At 55.7% G+C, this 17,881-nt stretch overlaps 1 protein-coding gene and 1 long non-coding RNA gene across 4 annotated transcripts in view; one reads left to right on the top strand and one right to left on the bottom strand.

Annotated features, from left to right (window-relative positions):
• Nucleotides 1-2,325, bottom strand: part of ADGRA2 (adhesion G protein-coupled receptor A2) — a 33,344-nt gene extending 31,019 nt beyond the window's left edge. For 2 of the 3 annotated variants that reach the window (XM_064585553.1, XM_045879831.3), the window contains exon 1: nt 1,662-2,324. In XM_064585553.1, coding sequence (XP_064441623.1) covers nt 1,662-1,924 — 263 coding nt within the window. In that variant the 5' untranslated portion in view covers nt 1,925-2,324. Of the gene's footprint in view, nt 1-1,661 lie in introns of all 3 variants that reach the window. The other variant, XM_064585554.1, reaches the window with a different exon arrangement.
• On the top strand, nt 448-12,956 carry LOC135363696 (uncharacterized). The gene is made up of 3 exons (XR_010409689.1): nt 448-1,406; nt 10,232-10,344; nt 10,646-12,956. It is a non-coding gene; the product is annotated as an uncharacterized LOC135363696 (long non-coding RNA).
• The last annotated feature ends 4,925 nt before the right edge of the window (nt 12,957-17,881 follow it).

Below are 17,881 nucleotides of genomic sequence, written 5' to 3' on the forward strand. Positions count from 1 at the left end.
ACACACACAACACACACACACACACCCCCGCTCTCCTGACCTGAGTTACCATTGCCCAGCGGGGGCTCCCCCAGACACGGGCCCAGCCATTCCACACGGCAAGCATACTTCTCCTCCAGATCTGAGTGGGCTGGGGAATGCCCGGGCCTGTCTGGACCCTTCAACACCCGTGGACAGTCAAAGAGGCCAGGAATGAGCAGCCCCAGCCGCCTTCCCAGGCCACGGCCAGATCCCGGAGCTGCTGCTGAGACGTGGGAGAGAGCAGACACACTGCTTCCACCCTCCCCCCGCCATGCACACACATACACTCGAGCACACACACACACACGCACACACACACCCCAGCTGGGGAAAATGCAGGCCGGGCGGCCAACGTCAGAGGCTGACCAGTCGTGTCCTGTCAGGAAGCCGGCAGCCTCTGAACTCACCCGACCAAAGGCACTACTGTATTGTTCTGGACACAATCAGGATAGACTGTGCGCCAGCCCCAAGTCTGGGCAAGGGGCGGTGGGGAAACGGTCGCCACCGGGGTCAGGAAGACAGGAAAGGGCAAGCGCTCGCAGGTTGGATCCGGGACAGGAAAGGCACGGGTCGCCGCTCGGGCCGGACCCTCCACTCCACGGCGTGCGTGGAGCTGGGAGCACGTGGTCCGAGCAGGAAACCGCCGCGGCGGGCGGGGGTCGCGAATTCTCCTGCGGCGGTGGGGGGGCTTCGGACCTCCATTGAGGAGGCTTGGGGTCGGTGCGCGGCCGCCACGGGCCGCGCTCGCAGGCGGCAGAGTGAGGGCTCGGTAGGGCCCTGGCTGAGAAAGGAAACGGGAGGACGGAAGGAGGCTGGGAGGCAGCCGCCTCCCCCTCAGCCGGGTTTCTTTCTTCGCAGTCTTGGAGCGAAGGAGTCAATCGATTAACAGCCAAAGCTCGGGTTATACCCAGGGGAGGCAAAGAAGAGGGCGGGGTGCAGGACCCGGCGCAAGGCTCACTTCGCAGACGCGCGGAGGGAGAGGGGCCCGAGACGAACCCGGACACCGGGTCTCCTTCAGGCCAGAAGCGCCGCAATCCCAAGGACAGATTTTCCGACATCCTCCCCCCTCCGCCTGCCCTATGGAGACGCGCTGGAAGCTGGGCTGGCAGGCTGGGCGGGGCGGGGGGGGGGGGGGCGCAGATGGGGCGCCCCCCACTGGAGGAGCCAGGCCCGCGGGGTGAACCTGGAAGACTCCTCCAGTCCGGCCAAGGACGCGTCCGCGGGGGTAACGACCTCAGCCACCTTTGAGGCCGCGGGCGCCGATCTTTCCCGAGCCTCCCCCCAGCCCACCCACCTCACGTCCCCGAAGTCTGCAACACCAGCCCAGGCTGGAAAGTCAAGGGGCGTGGGCGCCCCGCCAGCGCGCATTCCCTTCACCTGTGCAGGTGAGTGGGCGCCCGCGGTGCCCCTCCCTCGGGCGCAGCCGCCCCCCCAAGTCCCCTCCTCCCTCCACACCCCTGGAGCCCTAATCCTCCCCGTACTTCTCCAAGCCTCCCTGCTCGGCGCCCGGACTCAGGCGTGTCCCAGAGTCTCTGAAGTGGCGGCAACGTCCCCGTCCCCCTCCTCCCGCCCCTCCCGTCCTGTCTCCGTTCGCCCCCTCGTCGGGGCTCGCGCCGGGCCGGGCCGACTAGGGTACTCACAGGGTCACGGTGCCGTTAGGCAGAAGGCCGGGCTCGGGAGGCTCCGGGAGGTCCCCGCCGCCGCACACCACTCTCCTGCGCGCCGGGTTGGGGGCGCCGCCGCTCAGCCCCTTGGGCCGCTCCCCCGAGCATTTGCAGCTGCGAATGGGGACGGGGCAGCCGGGCGCGCCCCGGGTCTCGGGCGCCAGGAGCAGTAGCCACGGCAGCAGCGGCAGCAGCAGGCGCGCTGGCGCCCCCCGCATCCTGCGTCCCGCGGCGCCCATCAGCCCATCGCCCCGCGGGCACCCACAGCGCTGGGGCCCGTCTGCGCGCCGGCCAGAGGGACCTGGGCTTGCGGGAGGCGTGCTCAGCGGGGGCCCGGGGCGTCCGAGGGCGGGGCGGGGGGCCCTGGGCGGAGGCAAGCCCCGGGGTCCCCGCCGCCGCGCCCCGGGGGCATGTCCGGCGAGCGCCCCGGCGGGGAGGACGCGGGCGCGGCTGTCAGCGCGGCGCGGGCGGCCCCCGGCGGCGCGGCCCGACTCTCCGCGCCGTGCTCCCGGGCCGCCTGAGGCCGGGCCCCTCCGCGTCGCCTGCTCGCTCCGCGCTGGGCTGGGACCTAGCGGATCGCGCCGGGCTCCTCCTGCTGCCGCCGCCGCCGCCGCCGCGCCGTGCCATGGATGGAGGCAGCTCGGCGCGGCGCCGCTCCCGCCGCCGCCAGCCCCCGCCCGCCCTCCCGAGAGGGCGCCCTCCCCTCGCCAGCTCGCCCGTCCGCGAGGCCCTAGCGCCTCCCGCTACGCAGCCCGGCCGCTGCCCTCCTTGGAGCGAGAGCGGGCCAGGCTGCTGGAGGCCGCGCGTGTCCCCGAACCCGCCCTGGGCCGGGACTCCTTCTCCCTCCCGCCCCCCTCCCCCCGGGGCCAGGACTCTTCCTCTCCACAACCCATCCCAGCCCTCAAAGCCAACCACCATCACTTTCCACAAAACCCTCCCTCGCTCCTGCTCATCCAGCCCGCACCCCCTTGTTCTGGGTCTTTCATTGACCTGCGGGTTCGGCCAAAGATGGTTGGTGCTCCTTGTTTGGGGTTGAGATTGAACTTTGTTCACCGCCCTGGCGTTGCTGACACTCGGCTTCCCTTGGCCCCTGACCTGATGGGCCAGTCTGGAAGCCGGCTCTCCCTCCCGCAGCCCTGCTCCAGCCACTGCAGGATACAAACCAGAGACTTAGGAAGGCTCAGACCCTCCTCTGCTGCCAGTGACCTCACCCAGCGGGGGGTGCATGTCACTCGGCCACGGAGGGGTCAAAGGCCAAGGCAACAGGCTAGATCTGGCCTCCTACCTTTTCCATATCCCAGTGTGTGTGTGTGTGTGTGTGTGTGTGTGTGTGTGTGTGTTCCGGGGGCAGTAGGAATGAGAGAAATGGGAAGAAAAGCAGGGATCTGGGCCGGGTGTGGAAAGAGCACAGCACTGTGAGCCAGTCAGGAGAGCTTCATTCTAGATGGCTCTATTTGACTTTGGATACGGCCTCTAACGTCCTGGAGTATCTAATCTCTGGGGTCAGCATGGGGCTCTTCGTGGTTCCTAGTTGGTGAAGGTCAGTTGTGGCATTTGAATGAGCGAGTTCAAGAGAGGGGGCACTCAGTTTCCAGAGACACAGGGCTGGTGGCTTTGGGTGGTGTCTGACCTTGACAAAGGGGGATGGGAGTGAAAGTTGCCTGAGAATCCTAGATGGACTGTGATGCAAGCTGGGAATGGGGCTGGGGACAGACGGAAAAGGAAGTGTGGCCTAGTGTGTCTGCTCCCTCAGTTTCCCCACAAACGCTGCCTTTTCTGACACTTAATAGACCCTTCGCTGCTGAGGGGCAGGCTGCCTGGGTTGGGGGATCCCTGGTCAGAACTCCTATTCCTCATTTTTCACTGTATCGGCAAAGAAGGTCGCCGCCACCTCCTTTCTGTGGTTTGGCCCTGCTGGTGTGTGTGGCACCTTTTCCAGCCCCGTGGCCTTTCCGTCCAGTCTCCCACCCCCCTCTGCAGGGAAGCGCCTTCCCTCCCTGGCCCTTCAGAGGCAGACCCTGGGCCCAGACACTGGCTTCTTCACTTTCCCTCTCTGGCTCCACCAGTCTCTCCCGGCTGCAGGCTCTGGTGCCTTCAACTTCCAAAGATAAATAAATAGTGATTGCAAATGGAGTAAGAGAGAAGGGGAGTGGACTCCCCAGCAGGAGCCCTCTGCACGCGGCGGGCAGGCTGAGACTGCATTCCTTTGGCAGGGTCGAGATGGAGCCTTGGCCACAGGCAGGGTCTGCCAGTCAACTCTCCTGCTCCCGGGCAGGGGAAACTTCGAGAGGAGGAGGAGAGGCCTCTGGTCCAGGTCACACAGGTTTTTTATTTGTTAATTCTTTTTGCCAAATAAGTAAAAATCTTAAAAAAAGAAAAAAAAAAAGAATGAAACGCTGTCCTGTCCTGTATGTCATTATGTTTGGCTTCTCTACCCTCCCTCCCAGAGAGGTGAATGGGGCAGAAGTTACTTTCCCATCTTACAAGTGTGGATGAGGAAACTGAATCATGAGCAGTTAAAGAGCCAGGGGTGGGGATTTACCCTCGGGTTGCTTTTCAAGTGCTCTTTCCTCTGAGCCCCTCAAAGCTTTTCCTACAGGAAGCTGGCTTATCTGTCCTCAGAGGAGCAGGGTGGGATGGATGAGTGGCCCACATGAACATCTTTTTTGTTTTGAGGTTTGTTTGAGTCGGAAGGAGAACTCAAATTTAGTCCCAATCTCAAGAAATCTGGCTACGGAGTTTGGCCAATTAAATACATACACCCTGATAGTGTGATAAGCTTTTTAACAGACTAAGGATAAGGTACCATGATAATAGAGAGGAGGCTGAATTGATCCTATTGAAGCAAGAGAGAGGGAGCTTACCAAAAGTTTTAGTCCAGTTTAGGGCAGAAGTGTAAGCCACCTGACTCTACTAAACCATCATTATTCCCTTAAGTATCTGGGGCTCACGTCCGCTCTGCCTCTCTCAAAAGAAGTTTGCCTTTGCTGGGTTCTAGCTGCTAGCCAACCTCTCTCTGTCCTCAGCTTCAATGCTGATCCAGTCCTCCTTGTCAAGCAGGAACTGGGGCCTCTTACCACCTGGTAGACTAGCCCCTCCACTAGGAGCGGCTGAGGGTGGAAGGTGGGGGTAATGGTCAGTGTCCCCTCCCTCCGAGCTCAGAGCAGACCACGAGAGCTAACATCTACTGAGTGCTTATCATGTGCCAGACATTTGTTGACTACATTTTATAAGAATTCGCTCATTGAGTCCTCCCAACAGGATGAGGATGACTGTTTTAGCAGACTGGGAACTGAGGCTTGAAGAGGCACCTTAGTAGTCCAAGGACACAAGCTGGTAAGTAATAGAACCAGGATTTGAACCCAGTCACTCTGGGCTCCAGAGTCCAAATTTTTAACCACCGTGCTCTGTAATTTGTAGGGAGGAGAAGGGGCTCTCAACAATTCCCCCCAAAGTTTACTTCTCCTTGAGGTTTTCTCATTTTGATTCCCTGGCCCTTTCTGAGCAGAACCTCTAGAGATGTCCACCTCCAAACTATAGCTGGTAGCAGAGCCAGGCCCCCCTCCCCTAGTCTAATAGAATCGAGGACGGAAGGAACTTTCCAAAGTAGCCTTGCTGCTCAGCTAGAAGAAAGGAAGGGGTGACTAAAGACTCTGAGCCGGCAGGAGTCCCAGCCGCATGTGCTACTCTCTCCCCCCAGCTGTCAGGGGGCCCCATCCTGGATGTTCACCTTTGAAATCTTAGGTTTTCTTTTTTTTTAAGTTTTTATTTATTTATTTGAGATAGAGAGTGAGCAAGAGAGAGCATGAGCAAGGGGAGAGGCAGCGGAAGGAGACGCAGACTCCCTGCTGGGCAGGGAGCCCGATGTGGGGCTCGATCCCAGGACCCCGGGATCATGACCTGAGCTGAAGGCAGATGCTTAATCGACTGAGCCACCCAGGCGCCCCATGAATTCTTAGGTTTTCTAACTCCCTTGTGGCCTTTCAGAAGTAGGATCCTAATACAGACCCAGGACTACAATAGAGGAGATAATGGCCCATAATTGGGTTGGTAAAGCAAATATGACATTTCTCTAGGGCTCCATTAGCTTAGACAGACACTGTGGAGGCACAGAGCCTGTGACACCCACCCCCACCCCTCAGCCCCATTCCCCTACCTGCCTCCCAGAATGGCTGTGCTGGGCAGTCCTGGGAGCTTCTCTGTCCTCTTCCCTGTCCTGTCAATGCTGAGCTGCCTGTCCTGTTGGAACATTCACACTGGGTATTCATGAGGGAGAAATGCTCGTGCCTCAACCAGAAGGAATGAAGAAGAATTGTGAGAAGCTGGGGCGCCTGGGTGGCTCAGTCGGTTAAGGATCCGCCTTCGGCTCAGGTCATGATCCCAGGGTCCTGGGATCGAGCCCCATATGGGGCTCCCTGCTCAGCAGGGATCCTGCTTCTCCCTCTCCCTCTGCCCCTCCCCCTGCTTGTACACACTCTCTCTTGCTCTATATCTCAGATAAATGAAATCCTAAAAAAAAAAAAAAAAAAAAAAAAAGAATTGTGAGAAGCTACCCAGGTAAATATTTGGGCCTGCAAGGGCTTCTCTTTGGTGATCAGATTTTACCACATGTTAGGTACCTGGGTATAATTTAGGCACTCCCACAGGAAGTGGTCATGATCTCTGTGTCTATTAAATTGGACTCACCCTTGGGCACCTGGCTGGCTCAGTTGGTTAAGCGACTGCCTTCAGCTCAGGTCATGATCCTGCAGTCCCAGGATTGAGTCCCGCGTCGGGCTCCCTGCTCAGCAGGGAGTCTGCTTCTCCCTCTCACCCTCCCCCCTCTCATGCTCTCTCTCTCTCTCTCAAATAAATAAATAAAATCTTTAAATAAATAAATAAATAAATTGGACTCACCCTTAAAGTGAAATCTACTCACATTCCCTCAGATGTTGGACTACCTCCTGCACTTTAAGTTTAGTGACTAAGGGCATGGACTCTGCAGCTGGATCCAAATCCTGGCTCTCTAGCTTACGGATTTTGTGACTTTGGGCAAATCACTTAATTTACCAAAGTCTCAGTTTTCTCACCTGTGAAATGGGGGATAAAAAATAACATTTACTTCCGAGAATTGTACTGATGTGTGAGTTGTATATAAATGATGCCTGTGTGGTTCGTCCTGGTTCCTGACCTGGAGCTCCTCAAACCCTTGGCATTTCCTGAGTGACTGGAGTGTCTTTTGTTAATCATAAGGAGCTTCTTTGATCACACCTGAGTTTATGCTAATGATTGAGGGTGGGACTCTTAGGTAGCCTCAGGATGGGGCTGGTCACCAGAAAGACCTAGTGATTAGTGGGGGTTGGAACTTTCGTTGCCACTGGCCTCTGCCTCTGGGAAAGGGATGGGGGCACAGGAGATTGAGGTCTATAAAAACTCCAACAGTGAGATTCAGAGTGCTTCCTGGTTGGTGAGCACATCAAGGTGCTCGGAGGGCCACACACCTGCAGAGGGCATGGGAGCTCCGTCTCCTCTCCCCATACCTTGTCCTAGGCATCTCTTCCATTTGGCTGTTCCTGAGTTGAATCCTTAAAAATAAACCCGCTAGTGTAAGTAAGTGTTTTCCTGGGTCCTGTGAGCCATACTGTCAAGTTACCAAAACCGAAGAAGGGATCATGGGAGGCTCGGATTGACAGCCAGTCAGTCAGAAGTATGGGTGGCCCAAGACTCCCAACTCGCATCTGAAGTGGGGGGACTGAGCCCTTAACCTGTGGGGTTTGCACTATCTCTTGTTTTTTTTTTTTAAAGAATTTATTTATTTGAGACAGAGAGAATGAGAGACAGAGAGCATGAGAGGGAGGAGGGTCAGAGGGAGAAGCAGACTCCCTGCCGAGCAGGGAGCCCGATGCGGGACTCGATCCCGGGACTCCAGGATCATGACCTGAGCCGAAGGCAGTCGCTTAACCAACTGAGCCACCCAGGCGCCCTTGCACTATCTCTGAGTGGAACTGCACTGTAGGATACTCAGTGGAGAATTGATTGGTGTCAGAGAACACCCCAGCCTGGCACACACAAGTACTCAGTAAATGTTAGCTAGGCTCCTCCCCTAGGCTTGTTGCTGTTTTTCTTATTGGTACTGTTGAAAAAGAAACAACAGATGCAAAATGGAGTCACTTGTGCTAAGCCCCACATCAGCAAACCAAGACTTAATACCTAGCCTAATTTTAGTCTTAGCCCTCCCAGAAATCTGACCTTTAACCAGTCAGTCTGGAATTACCTTGTCAGCACTAGTGAGGTAATCTGCCCGATAGACCCAAGCCTTTTCCCAAAGGAAGGAGATCTTGCCTGAACCAATCCACTCTTTGCTAGAAACTTCCTTTTCCCACCCCCTTCTGCCTATAAAAGCCTTCAGTTTAGTACAGCTTCAAGGAGCCCCGTTCTACTTGCTAGATGGGATGCGGCCTGACTCATGAATCAGTGAGTAAAGCCAATTAGATCCTCAAATGGAGTCAGTTGAATTTCATTTTTTTTTTTTTTCAGTTCTGTCCTCTCTTAGAGTTCACTATTTACGTGTCTGATTCTTCCATTAGCCTATAACGTCCCCGAGGAGGGAATTCTCTTCTTTATTTCTATGATTTCCAGCCTGTTCTAGTGCCCAACAAATAGAAGACACATTTATTTAATTTGTTCAACAAAGTGTTATGGAAGTCTTAGTCATTCATTTAAGCAACATTTATGGAGCATCTACTATATGCCAGATACTGTTTCTGGCACTGAAGATACAGCGATAAACCAAAAGAAAGTCTGTGGTTTCATGACACTAACCTTATAGCAGAGGGAGACAGATAATATGTAAATAAACAAATACATATAATCTAGTAGGTGGGGATAAGATCATGAAGCCAAATTAAGCTGCTTAAGGAAATAAAGTGTAAGGAGGAAGACCCCTCTGACGAGGTGATCTTCGAGCGGAGTTAGGAAGGAAGCAGGTCACATGGGTCTGGGGGGACAGGGCATTCCACGCAGACCACAGCGGCAGCAAGGTGGGTGGGCACTCACGGTGCTCACTCAAGGAAGAGTTGGGGACCAGGCGGCTGGAGCAGAGCGAGAGGTGTGGTCACAGTGCCCTTTGACCTCATGTCCCCATCACCCACGGTACTGAAGACCCTGGGCAGGACGTTGAATTTTATTCTGAATGTGAGGAGAAGCCTACAGGGTTTGAAAAGAGGTGTTACCTGAATTAGACTTTTAAATCTCCCGTCTGTCTGGCGCGTGGAGGATGACAGGTGTGGGGCGCAGGAGACCAGTTAGGAGGCCCGTCCAGTGGAAGTGCCACGGCACCTTGGACAGAGGGGGTGGTGAAGGAGGCGGAAAGAGGTTGGATCCTGGGTGTGGGCAGAAAGCGAGTCCAGCAGGATTCCCTGACACACTAAAGTGGGGTGTGAGAAACACTTGTCAAGAATGACCCCTAGTACTATGTAATGTATAAAACTGTCAAATCACTGTGTTGTACACCCGAAACCCAAAAGGATTGGCCCCCTAGGTGTTTGGCTTCAGCTGTGAGAAGAATGGAGTCGCCATTCTGGAGAAGACTCTGGAGAAGGATAAAATTGGGGAGAAAATCAAGAGTTTGGCCCATCACTGGGGGCCTCGGTGCTGGTATCCAATGGTTAAAACAAACAAAAAAAAGCTATGGTTGCCGCCCTCAGGGAATTGAGAGTCTAGTAGGAGAGGCTGTGATTGAACAGAGAAGGGCACAAATGATTCCATAATTACCAACTGTGATATGGGTGATGTGTGTGAAGGGAAGGGGGCTGTTAGAATAAGGGGGGGCACAGAGAGCCTGTAAATGTCCACTGGGGACCAGAAAGTCCTCTCGGAGGGAGATTGGCTAGGCTAACCTGGAGGATAAACAGGCATCAGCCAGGTGAGGAGGAGGCCAGGAGCTTCCCTAACCCTGGGCAGGGAAAAGCTTGGTGCCTTAGGAGGGAATCCGTGTTGTGTGAGGGAGTGAAGGGGGCTGGTGGCGGAGGGGTGAGGGCTCCCCTCCTCCCCGCTTCCTCTCCGCGGTGGGCCCCAGGCACCTCTGCAGGCTCCTAGGCTGCTCAGAGCTCAGGGGATAGAGTGTGTCTCTCCTGCTCAGGATCCTACAGATGCATCAGGACTCAGGAAGCCTCTCGATTCACAGCCTTTTTTTTTTTTTTTTTTAAAGATTTTATTTATTTGAGAGAGAGACACACAGTGAGAGAGGGAACACAAGCAGGGGGAGTGGGAGAGGAAGAAGCAGGCTTCCTGCGGAGCGGGGAGCCCGATGCGGGGCTCCATCCCAGGACCCTGGGATCATGACCTGAGCCGAAGGCAGACGCTTAATGACTGAGCCACCCAGGCGCCCCTCGATTCACAGCCTTATCAGATCACAGAAGGAAGGCCTTTTCTGGTGAGCTGAGGTAGCCCAGCCCATCAGGGCCTGGCTTCCCATCTGGCTTCGTGGCTCCTTGGGGATCTGTGACCTGTTTCTTCTAGGCCCCCCACTCCGAGGAACTGCTCCATCCATTGCCTTCTCTCCCCAGAGGCCGTCGAGAGGATGAGGCCGGTGACAGGGTGACACCCCTCTCTCCCTGAGCCCTGCTGGGGTCAGACTATCCCAGAAGGAGGACAAGCAACACTGGCCGGAAGAGCGCGTGTGAGTGTGTGTGGATGGGGGTGGGATGGGCTGAGGTGGCTGTGGAGGAGAGAGCATGTGGCAGGGGGCCACGTTTTTATGAAGGTGTGTGGACATGTGGCGTCAAATGTGTAGAGAAAGAAGTGGGAGGAGGAAAACAAGAGTGACATTAACTGAGGTGTTGAGGCCCCGAGGGTGCCATGTGCCTACAGCCGACCCTTGAACCACCCGGGTTGGAACTATGCAGGCCCGCTTCTCTCTGGGTTTTTTATAGTACGATAAATGTCTTTTCTCTTTTTTATGACTTTTTTTTTTTTTTAAGAATTCGTTTATTTGAGAAAGAGAAAGAGCACAAGCAGCAGCAGAGGGAGAGGGAGAAGCAGGCTCGATCCCAGGACCCTGGGACCATGACCTGAGCCGAAGGCAGACGCTTAACGACTGAGCCACCCAGGTACCCCCCCTTTTTTTTTTTATGACTTTCTTAATAACTTTTTCTTTCTTCTAGCATACTTTATTGTAAGAATACAGTACATACTACACATAACACACAGTATGTGCTCAGTGACTGTTGATGTTATCAGTGACCAGAAGGTCAGCAGCAGGCTAGTAGTGGTTAAGGGTTTGGGGGATCCAAAGTTGTACTCAGATTTCTGACTATGCAGAGGGTTCGGTGCCCCAACCCCCCATGTTGTTCAAGGGTCAACTGTATTTCATTTAATCCTTACCAGTGCCCCATATTGGGTTGCTATCCTCTCTTACAGATGAGGACATTGGACCTCAGACAGGTTAAGTGACGTGCATGTGTGCGTGTGTGTGTATGCGTGCAGATGTGTGTTGAGGCTGGAGAGGGCTCATTTGGCCTCACTCCTCTCTGTGCTCTGACAGGGTGACTCAGTGGAGCAGCTGGGTAGGGCCCCGGCTTTCTCAACACCCCTCCCATTCCACCTGCTACCTGGCACATGAGGGGCGAGTGTGGGTAGGGTGAATCTCTGGTCTCCCTGATGACCCAGCGCTGAGCCTCACACATCTGGGCCCCTCTCACCCCAGGGGAGGCCTGAGGCAGCACTAAAGAAAACAGAAGAGGAGCAAAAAGCTACTTAGTGGCTTTTCGTGTTATTCTGGGCAGGAGGAGAGGCCCAGACAAGCCTGGAGTGTTGGGGGCCCCCCGGTTCAGGGAGACGGGGTCAGCTGGGAGCTGGTGAGATTGAAGACTGGGCTCTCCCTTTGCAAGGCACATGGCAAGGGGCCCCGGTCGAGGCCGACCTCAAACTTTGTCTAGAGTTAAGCCTGCTTCCAGCCCTCACCACTATTTAGAAAAATTATTTTTATCGAAGTAGTACACATACATGGTTAGAAATGAAATAGCATGGAAGCAACATTCGCCTCCGGAACCAGCTCTCCAGAGGTGGCTCTCACCTGGTCTGCTTTTAGTTCTGTACTTCGTGGATTTGTGGACGCAGCCACTGAAGGGGCCTTAGTACCGAGAGGATGTCCCTGTCTGAGGGCGGCTGTGCAGGTCCAAATTCGAGAAGCGCCCCCTCCAGCTCCCCACCGGTCTGGCGTGGCCTTCAGGGCGGTGGCTCTCCATAGATTTTCAAGCCTGATTCTCTGGGTCACTGTTAGCTTCTCCCTGTCCCCACAGGGCACTCTGGCCCACTTGGAGCGTTTGAGAAGCCCCTCCGGTCATGGGGAGCCTCATTAACACCCAGCTGAGGCTGATCAGCAGCCTGGCAAGTTGGATTTGTAATTTGCGCGGAACCCCAATGCCCCGAAGCCACAGTGCTCTGGACGCCTAGCTGGCCATGGGGCGTTTCTGGGCTGGCCCTTTGGCCTTTGTCTCCCTTATCTCCCTCGGCTTCTTTCCCTCTCTCTGTCTTTTCTTTCTCCTTTCCTCTCCTGTCCACCCCCCTCCCCTGACAACCTCACTGGAAGGTCAAGGTCAGACTTCTGGGCAGGAGGTTGGGTTCTATTACCTAAGACCTGGCTGGCTGCCTTGGGGCCCTGGCAGGACTGTGGTCGTGGATGGGGACGTTGGGAGAAATGCAGAAACAGGAGCCCCCTCCCTGGGCCTCCCTCCCGGGGACTGCACCCGGGGAGTTTGGGTGTGTCACCAGAGTCTTGGCGTCCAGGGTATGTGAGCCAGAGTGTCTAGTTTTGGTTTCACTCTGGGCTGATTTCGCTGTTTTTATGCCCCGGTCCCCAGCTAGGTCTTTAGTTAAAAGCTGTGGGGACAGGAAGGGAAGGCCTGGGCGTCCACATTTGGGCAGCACGTTAAGGGGACGCGGGGCCTTCCCACCTCTCTGCGTCCAGCCTCGTTATGTGCCCAGTGAGGTGCCTGCGAGGAGAGCTTGTCGTGGGCACTCAGAGCTTTAGCTGCCTCTCGGACCGTCACCCTTCCTCCTCGGCCTCAGAGGATCATGTTTCATCTGTGAAGGAAGGCCCCAGCTTTCCCGACAGTGCTTATCTGCTCGGTCCATCAGAGCTCCACCCGGTTTCTCCATGGAGACTCGAGCGGACTGCAAAGCCCAACCAGGCTGGGTCCGGCGCAGAGGCACCAACGTTTACTGAGCTGCTATTATGTGCCCGCTTCTGTGCACAGCGCTTTACCTGCTTTGTCCCATTAAAAGAAAATGTGTCCTTGACTTTGAATGTTTAAGTCATCTCTACACATCACGTGGGGCTCGAACTTGAGACCCTGAGATCAAGAGTTGCAGACTCTTACTGACTGAGCCAGCCTGGGGGCCCCACGCTTTGTCACATTTAAGTTTTGCACCACCACCAGGGGGCAGTCACTCTTGATAACCCCCTATTTACCGACGAGGAAACTGAGGCACCAAGGAGCTTAAGTCTTTGGCCCAGGGTGATTTGACTGGTGAGGAACAGATGTGGGGCGTCAGACCCAGACAGACTGGTGCCAGGGTCTCGGAGCAAGCATTTTGGCTGTGCGTGTGCGTGCGCGTGCGCGTGCGCGCGTGCGTGCGCGTGCGTGCGCGCGTGCGTGCCTGCCCGCAGCAGCAGCTCCTCAGCCCTAGTGTGGGCCATCTGCTTTTACTCCTGCCGCTCCTCTCCCTGTGAGCATGTTGCCAAACTGACTGCATAAAGTCCTCTTGATGCCTGGGCCCCTTGAAGCTGACACAGTGAGAGCCCTGTTCATCCATCCCGCAGCCCCCCACCCCCATGCTCTGGGCCCCGGTTCAGGGCTCCCAGTGGCACGGTGGCTGCCAAGGTGGGCCTGGGCCCCACAGGTAAGCAGAGCCAACTGGGGACGGACGACAGCACGGCCTGGGCGCACACTCAGCCCTGGAGAGGGCCCGTGACCCGTCCCAGAGACGCACACCCAGGCAGGGCAAGAAAGTGGTTCTCCAACCTGGAAGAGAGCCATAGCCGGGCAGAGGGGCTGCCCTCTCCGGCCCGTGCAGACCCCAAGTCCCCATACCCTCAGCGGCAGGGTCCTGCTCCTGGTGGGTCAAGCAGGACAGTCCTTATCCGCGTCTGTGGCGAGAGTCTGCGGGGGACTCCTCGAGATCTCAGCTTCGAGGTTCTAACTGTCCCCCGTGGTTTGTCGGGGGAGGCTTATGAGAGTGCTCAGAGGGAAAGGTGGAGAGAAAGAGGATAGAGAGAGGGGGGAAAAGGAAGAGAGGGAGATGGCTGGGCTCCCCCCCCCAGAGGCCCCCAGTTGGAGGGCCACCCTCGCCCTTTCTCCATGTCCCTCTCTGGAAGCCAGCGGGGGGCAGGGAGGCCGGGCTGACTGTGCGGGGAGGTGTCCGTGGGGAGCCCTGGGGGATCAGCAGCAGCTCCTTGAGCCTGAGGCCCAGCTGGTAATCCCCTCCCCAGCTGAGGAAAGCTGTTGGCAGGGGCCGCCTCTGCACATCCTGGCTTTATCTTGCCCACACATTGCAACCATCAGGCCGGGCCCTGCGACTGCAGCCCGCCTGGCTCTGTCAGCTAGAGACAGTGCTCTTTCATCCAAACCAGGCCTGCCCTCCTCGGGGTCCCCACGCGGAAAGGGCGGGGGGCGGTGAGCACAGCCTCACTGGCGCCCCCCTGGGGCCAGTCTCCGAACTTCTTAACTTTTGTCCCCTATTTTGCTCTCCAAAGCGTTTCTGAGGCCACCTTCCACGCGGGGGCCCCTTGCTCCGCCCTCATCCTCCAAAGGGAATTCTAGTCAAAGCTGCAGAAAGTGGGAGTTCTGGGGGCCCCGGAGCACCGAGCTACTCCCTGAAAGCAGCGAGCACTCTCTTTTCGGGGCTGCATGTTCTGGGAAAGCCAAATCAGAGGCAAACCCTGAATTCCTCTTGCTCATGGCCAATAAAAACCTAGCTCTTGGTGCCTGCTTCCTCTGCTGCAATCAGATATCCTAGTCATAAACAAGTCCGAAAGGCGGGGGAAAGCTCTTGCTTCTTTCTTCTGATTAGTTTTTCTTCCCTTAAAAAAAAGTTTTCTCCTCTAACAGGACGCCGGCCCCAGAAACTTGAGCCCAGAACTGTGCCCTCTCCTGGCCTGTATCCCCGGTATCCCCCGCCCCCTGGTCCTTACCCTCTGGGCTCCTGCAGACCCGGGGGATGAGGGGCTGCCTTCCCCAACCCTAGGAGACTTGGCTCAAAGGCAGTTCAAAGGGTCTTGGGGAGAAGGGTCTTTGCTGCCTGGGGACCTGGCTGCCAGCTTACGGGGAGAGCTAGGTCCTCGGCCTTCTGCTGCTGCTGGGGGCTGGTCAGCAATGGGAAAGTGAGGACAGGGGACCCTTTTTTTTTCCCTAAGACAGTCCTTCTGAATCCCTCTTGGGGGATTCAGTAGAGAGCCCAGCACTGTGGGTTTTGGTGTTGAGTGCACAGTGAGAAAGCCAGACAGAGTGTACCTCAGCTGCGAGGGGGGCTCGTGGGGCAGAGGACTTGGGAGCTTCGCTTCCTGGGCTGCCCTTGCCTGGGCTCCCTGTCCTGTCCTTGTCCCATCCCAGGGTAAGTGCGTCTCCACACGTGGCCCACTGTGGAGTGCCTTCCCCCCCCCGGCCCCCCACCCCCCGCCGTGCTGACATCTCTTTTCTCCCCTCCCTCCCCCAAATAGGGTTTTAAGTGACTTTGCTGTCAGATGCTATTCTGTTTGTTTTTCCTTCTGACACTATCTCTCTGGAGAGTTTCTGGTCAAGAGAATTATGTCGAGGCTGCAGATTGCAAGAGAGTTGCGCCTAATGGGGAACAGACAGACAAGACACCTTTCAAGTCCAGCCAAGTTATCCCCCCTCTTTCTCTCTCTCTCCCAACTTCTCATCTTCCCTTCTTGGCTTCAAAGTTGGGCCTAGTTTATGCTAGTTTCTTCAGTACAGCTGGTGAGTAAGGTCACACATTGATCTTATTTGGGAGATTGGCAGCTGGCTCAGGCTTTGCTCTGGAGCCCGAGAGCCGGGGAGCTGGGCTGGGGCACGGGTGTGGCAGGGAGTGCGTGGGGAGCCCCCGGAGCCCCAGATTGAAGACACGCAGGCCCCCAAGGGGTGGCTTCTGCTCCTTTGTGAGCTCGGAAAACGTCTTAAATACAAGAAAGGTGCCCAAAGCCCCCTCCCCTCTGTCCCTAGCATATTCCATTTCAGCTCATCTGTGCTGGACTTCACGGGGAAAGGAGTGTTAGCTCTGAGGTCCCTTGGGCCCTTGAAGGGGTTTTAGGAGAGGAGCTGAAGGTTAGGGGTCCCCTACGCTGTGACTAGCCACCCAACCCCACACAGCTACGGCGGATGCCCGGTGATGCAGACTCTGTGGGAAAGGAAGCCGTTTTCTTTCTTTCTTTTTTTTTTTTAAGATTTTATTTATTTATCTGACAGAGAGACACAGCCAGAGAGGGAACACAAGCAGGGGGAGTGGGAGAGGGAGAAGCAGGCCTCCCGCTGAGCGGGGAGCCCGATGTGGGGCTCGATTCCAGGACCCTGGGATCATGACTTGAGCCTAAGGCAGACGCTTCACGACTGAGCCACCCAGGCGTCCTGGAAGCCGTTTTCTTCACCTATGTGCTTCTTGAGGGGAGAGGGCAGATTAGTAAAGCTTCTCGGTGGACAGTTTGGATTCTTTTGCCCTTAGTCATGAGGCTGATGTAATAGCATTCAAATGATTTCATGGTAAAGACGGTCACAGTTCCCAGAGCAAATCGGTTCCAATTGCACGGCTGGCGACACCCCCTCTTAGCGCAGCCCTTCAAATTGGTGGGCACGTCGTTCCTGTCCAGAGCTTTGGGGGAAAGCACAGGGCCGCTTCCTTTCAGAAAGACAGGGGTGTCTTGGGTTTTACGAACGTCCCATTTGACCTCATTTCTCCCCTGTAGCCATGGGGAACAGAATCGTCTGTCAGTCTGGCTCTGGGGGGAAAAGGGCACAGCTCTGCATGATCGGGGCCTCGCAGCCTGTGGGATAGTTTGAATCCGGGGGAGGAATGTGTGTGTTAGGGAAACAGGATGACAGAAGGGAGAGGCTAATTCCACTCAGGCTGGGCTTAATTCTCTCCTCCCTGCTCATCCCCACGGCCTGAGGTTTCAAAGTTTGTTCTGCATTAAAGATGTGTCAGTTCTCAACAATTACAATAGACTAAAAACATACACTTCTTTTATGGTAATATGCTTAACTTTAAACCTATAAATCTAAGAATATGCCACTTACTGATTGTTATAAGCCCGAGACAACAGAAGATACCGGTGTGGTGTAGTGAACTTCTGGACCAGGAATGAAGAGCCTTGAGCTTATTTCTCGTTCTGCCACCAACCCACTGGGACCTCAGAAAAGGAGAACAGGATCTTCTCTGGGACACCATGTCACCGAAATTATCCTGTCAGCTCTTGTGAGGGCAAAATGAGAGAATATAGGGGAGAGTGCTTTATGGGCCCGGAATTTAAAAAAGGGAGGGGGGAGAGTTAATTTGAGTACTTAAGAGATGTAATGGTTGGAATCTCTGAGGAAGTTTGCAAGGACAAAGCCTTGCTGGATTATCGGGAGCCTTTGAGCATCAGAACCTTCTGAGGCTGACACCAGGCAGACAAGGGCCCGGGCTGGGGGCAGGGAGAGAATGCTAGGCCGCATGGTGGGTCTGTCCCAGAACAGCATGCTGTTGTGACTCAGGAAACTTGCTGTGGATGCTATCACCGATCTGATGAAAATCTGGGAGGATTCGGACCTGCTGCCTATCACGTGTACCCAAATCAAAGTCACCGTTTTGCTCGCTTTTCTCTCTGCCAAAGGTCCTGGCCTGCTGTGGGTACACTGGACAGACCTACTTTAGTTTCCTTTTCTTATCTGGTTTTGACTCAGCCTCCCCTGGCTTGCCTCCTTCATTGTTCTCAATCTCAAGGCACAATCCAGAGTTCTTTATTTAAAAGCTTAGACCAGGTCACCTTTCCCAAAGTGTTCTGCAGCCCCCCTTGGACCCCTAGTCCAGTTAGCAAAATGAGATATCTGGAAGAACCTAGTGGCTTTGCAAGAGTCAGCCCTGTCACTTGGAAAAATCATGTTCTCTTTGGCCTCCTTTCCTGCCCCCTGAAGGGGTGAGACTCAGGGTGAGGGGCCCCTCCCAGGAAATTTGCGGGCCGG

This window comes from Mirounga angustirostris, unplaced genomic scaffold (genome assembly GCF_029215605.1).
Source record: "Mirounga angustirostris isolate CCGP_5_RB_7025 unplaced genomic scaffold, mMirAng1.0.hap1 SCAF_2, whole genome shotgun sequence".
Lineage (NCBI taxonomy): Eukaryota > Metazoa > Chordata > Mammalia > Carnivora > Phocidae > Mirounga > Mirounga angustirostris.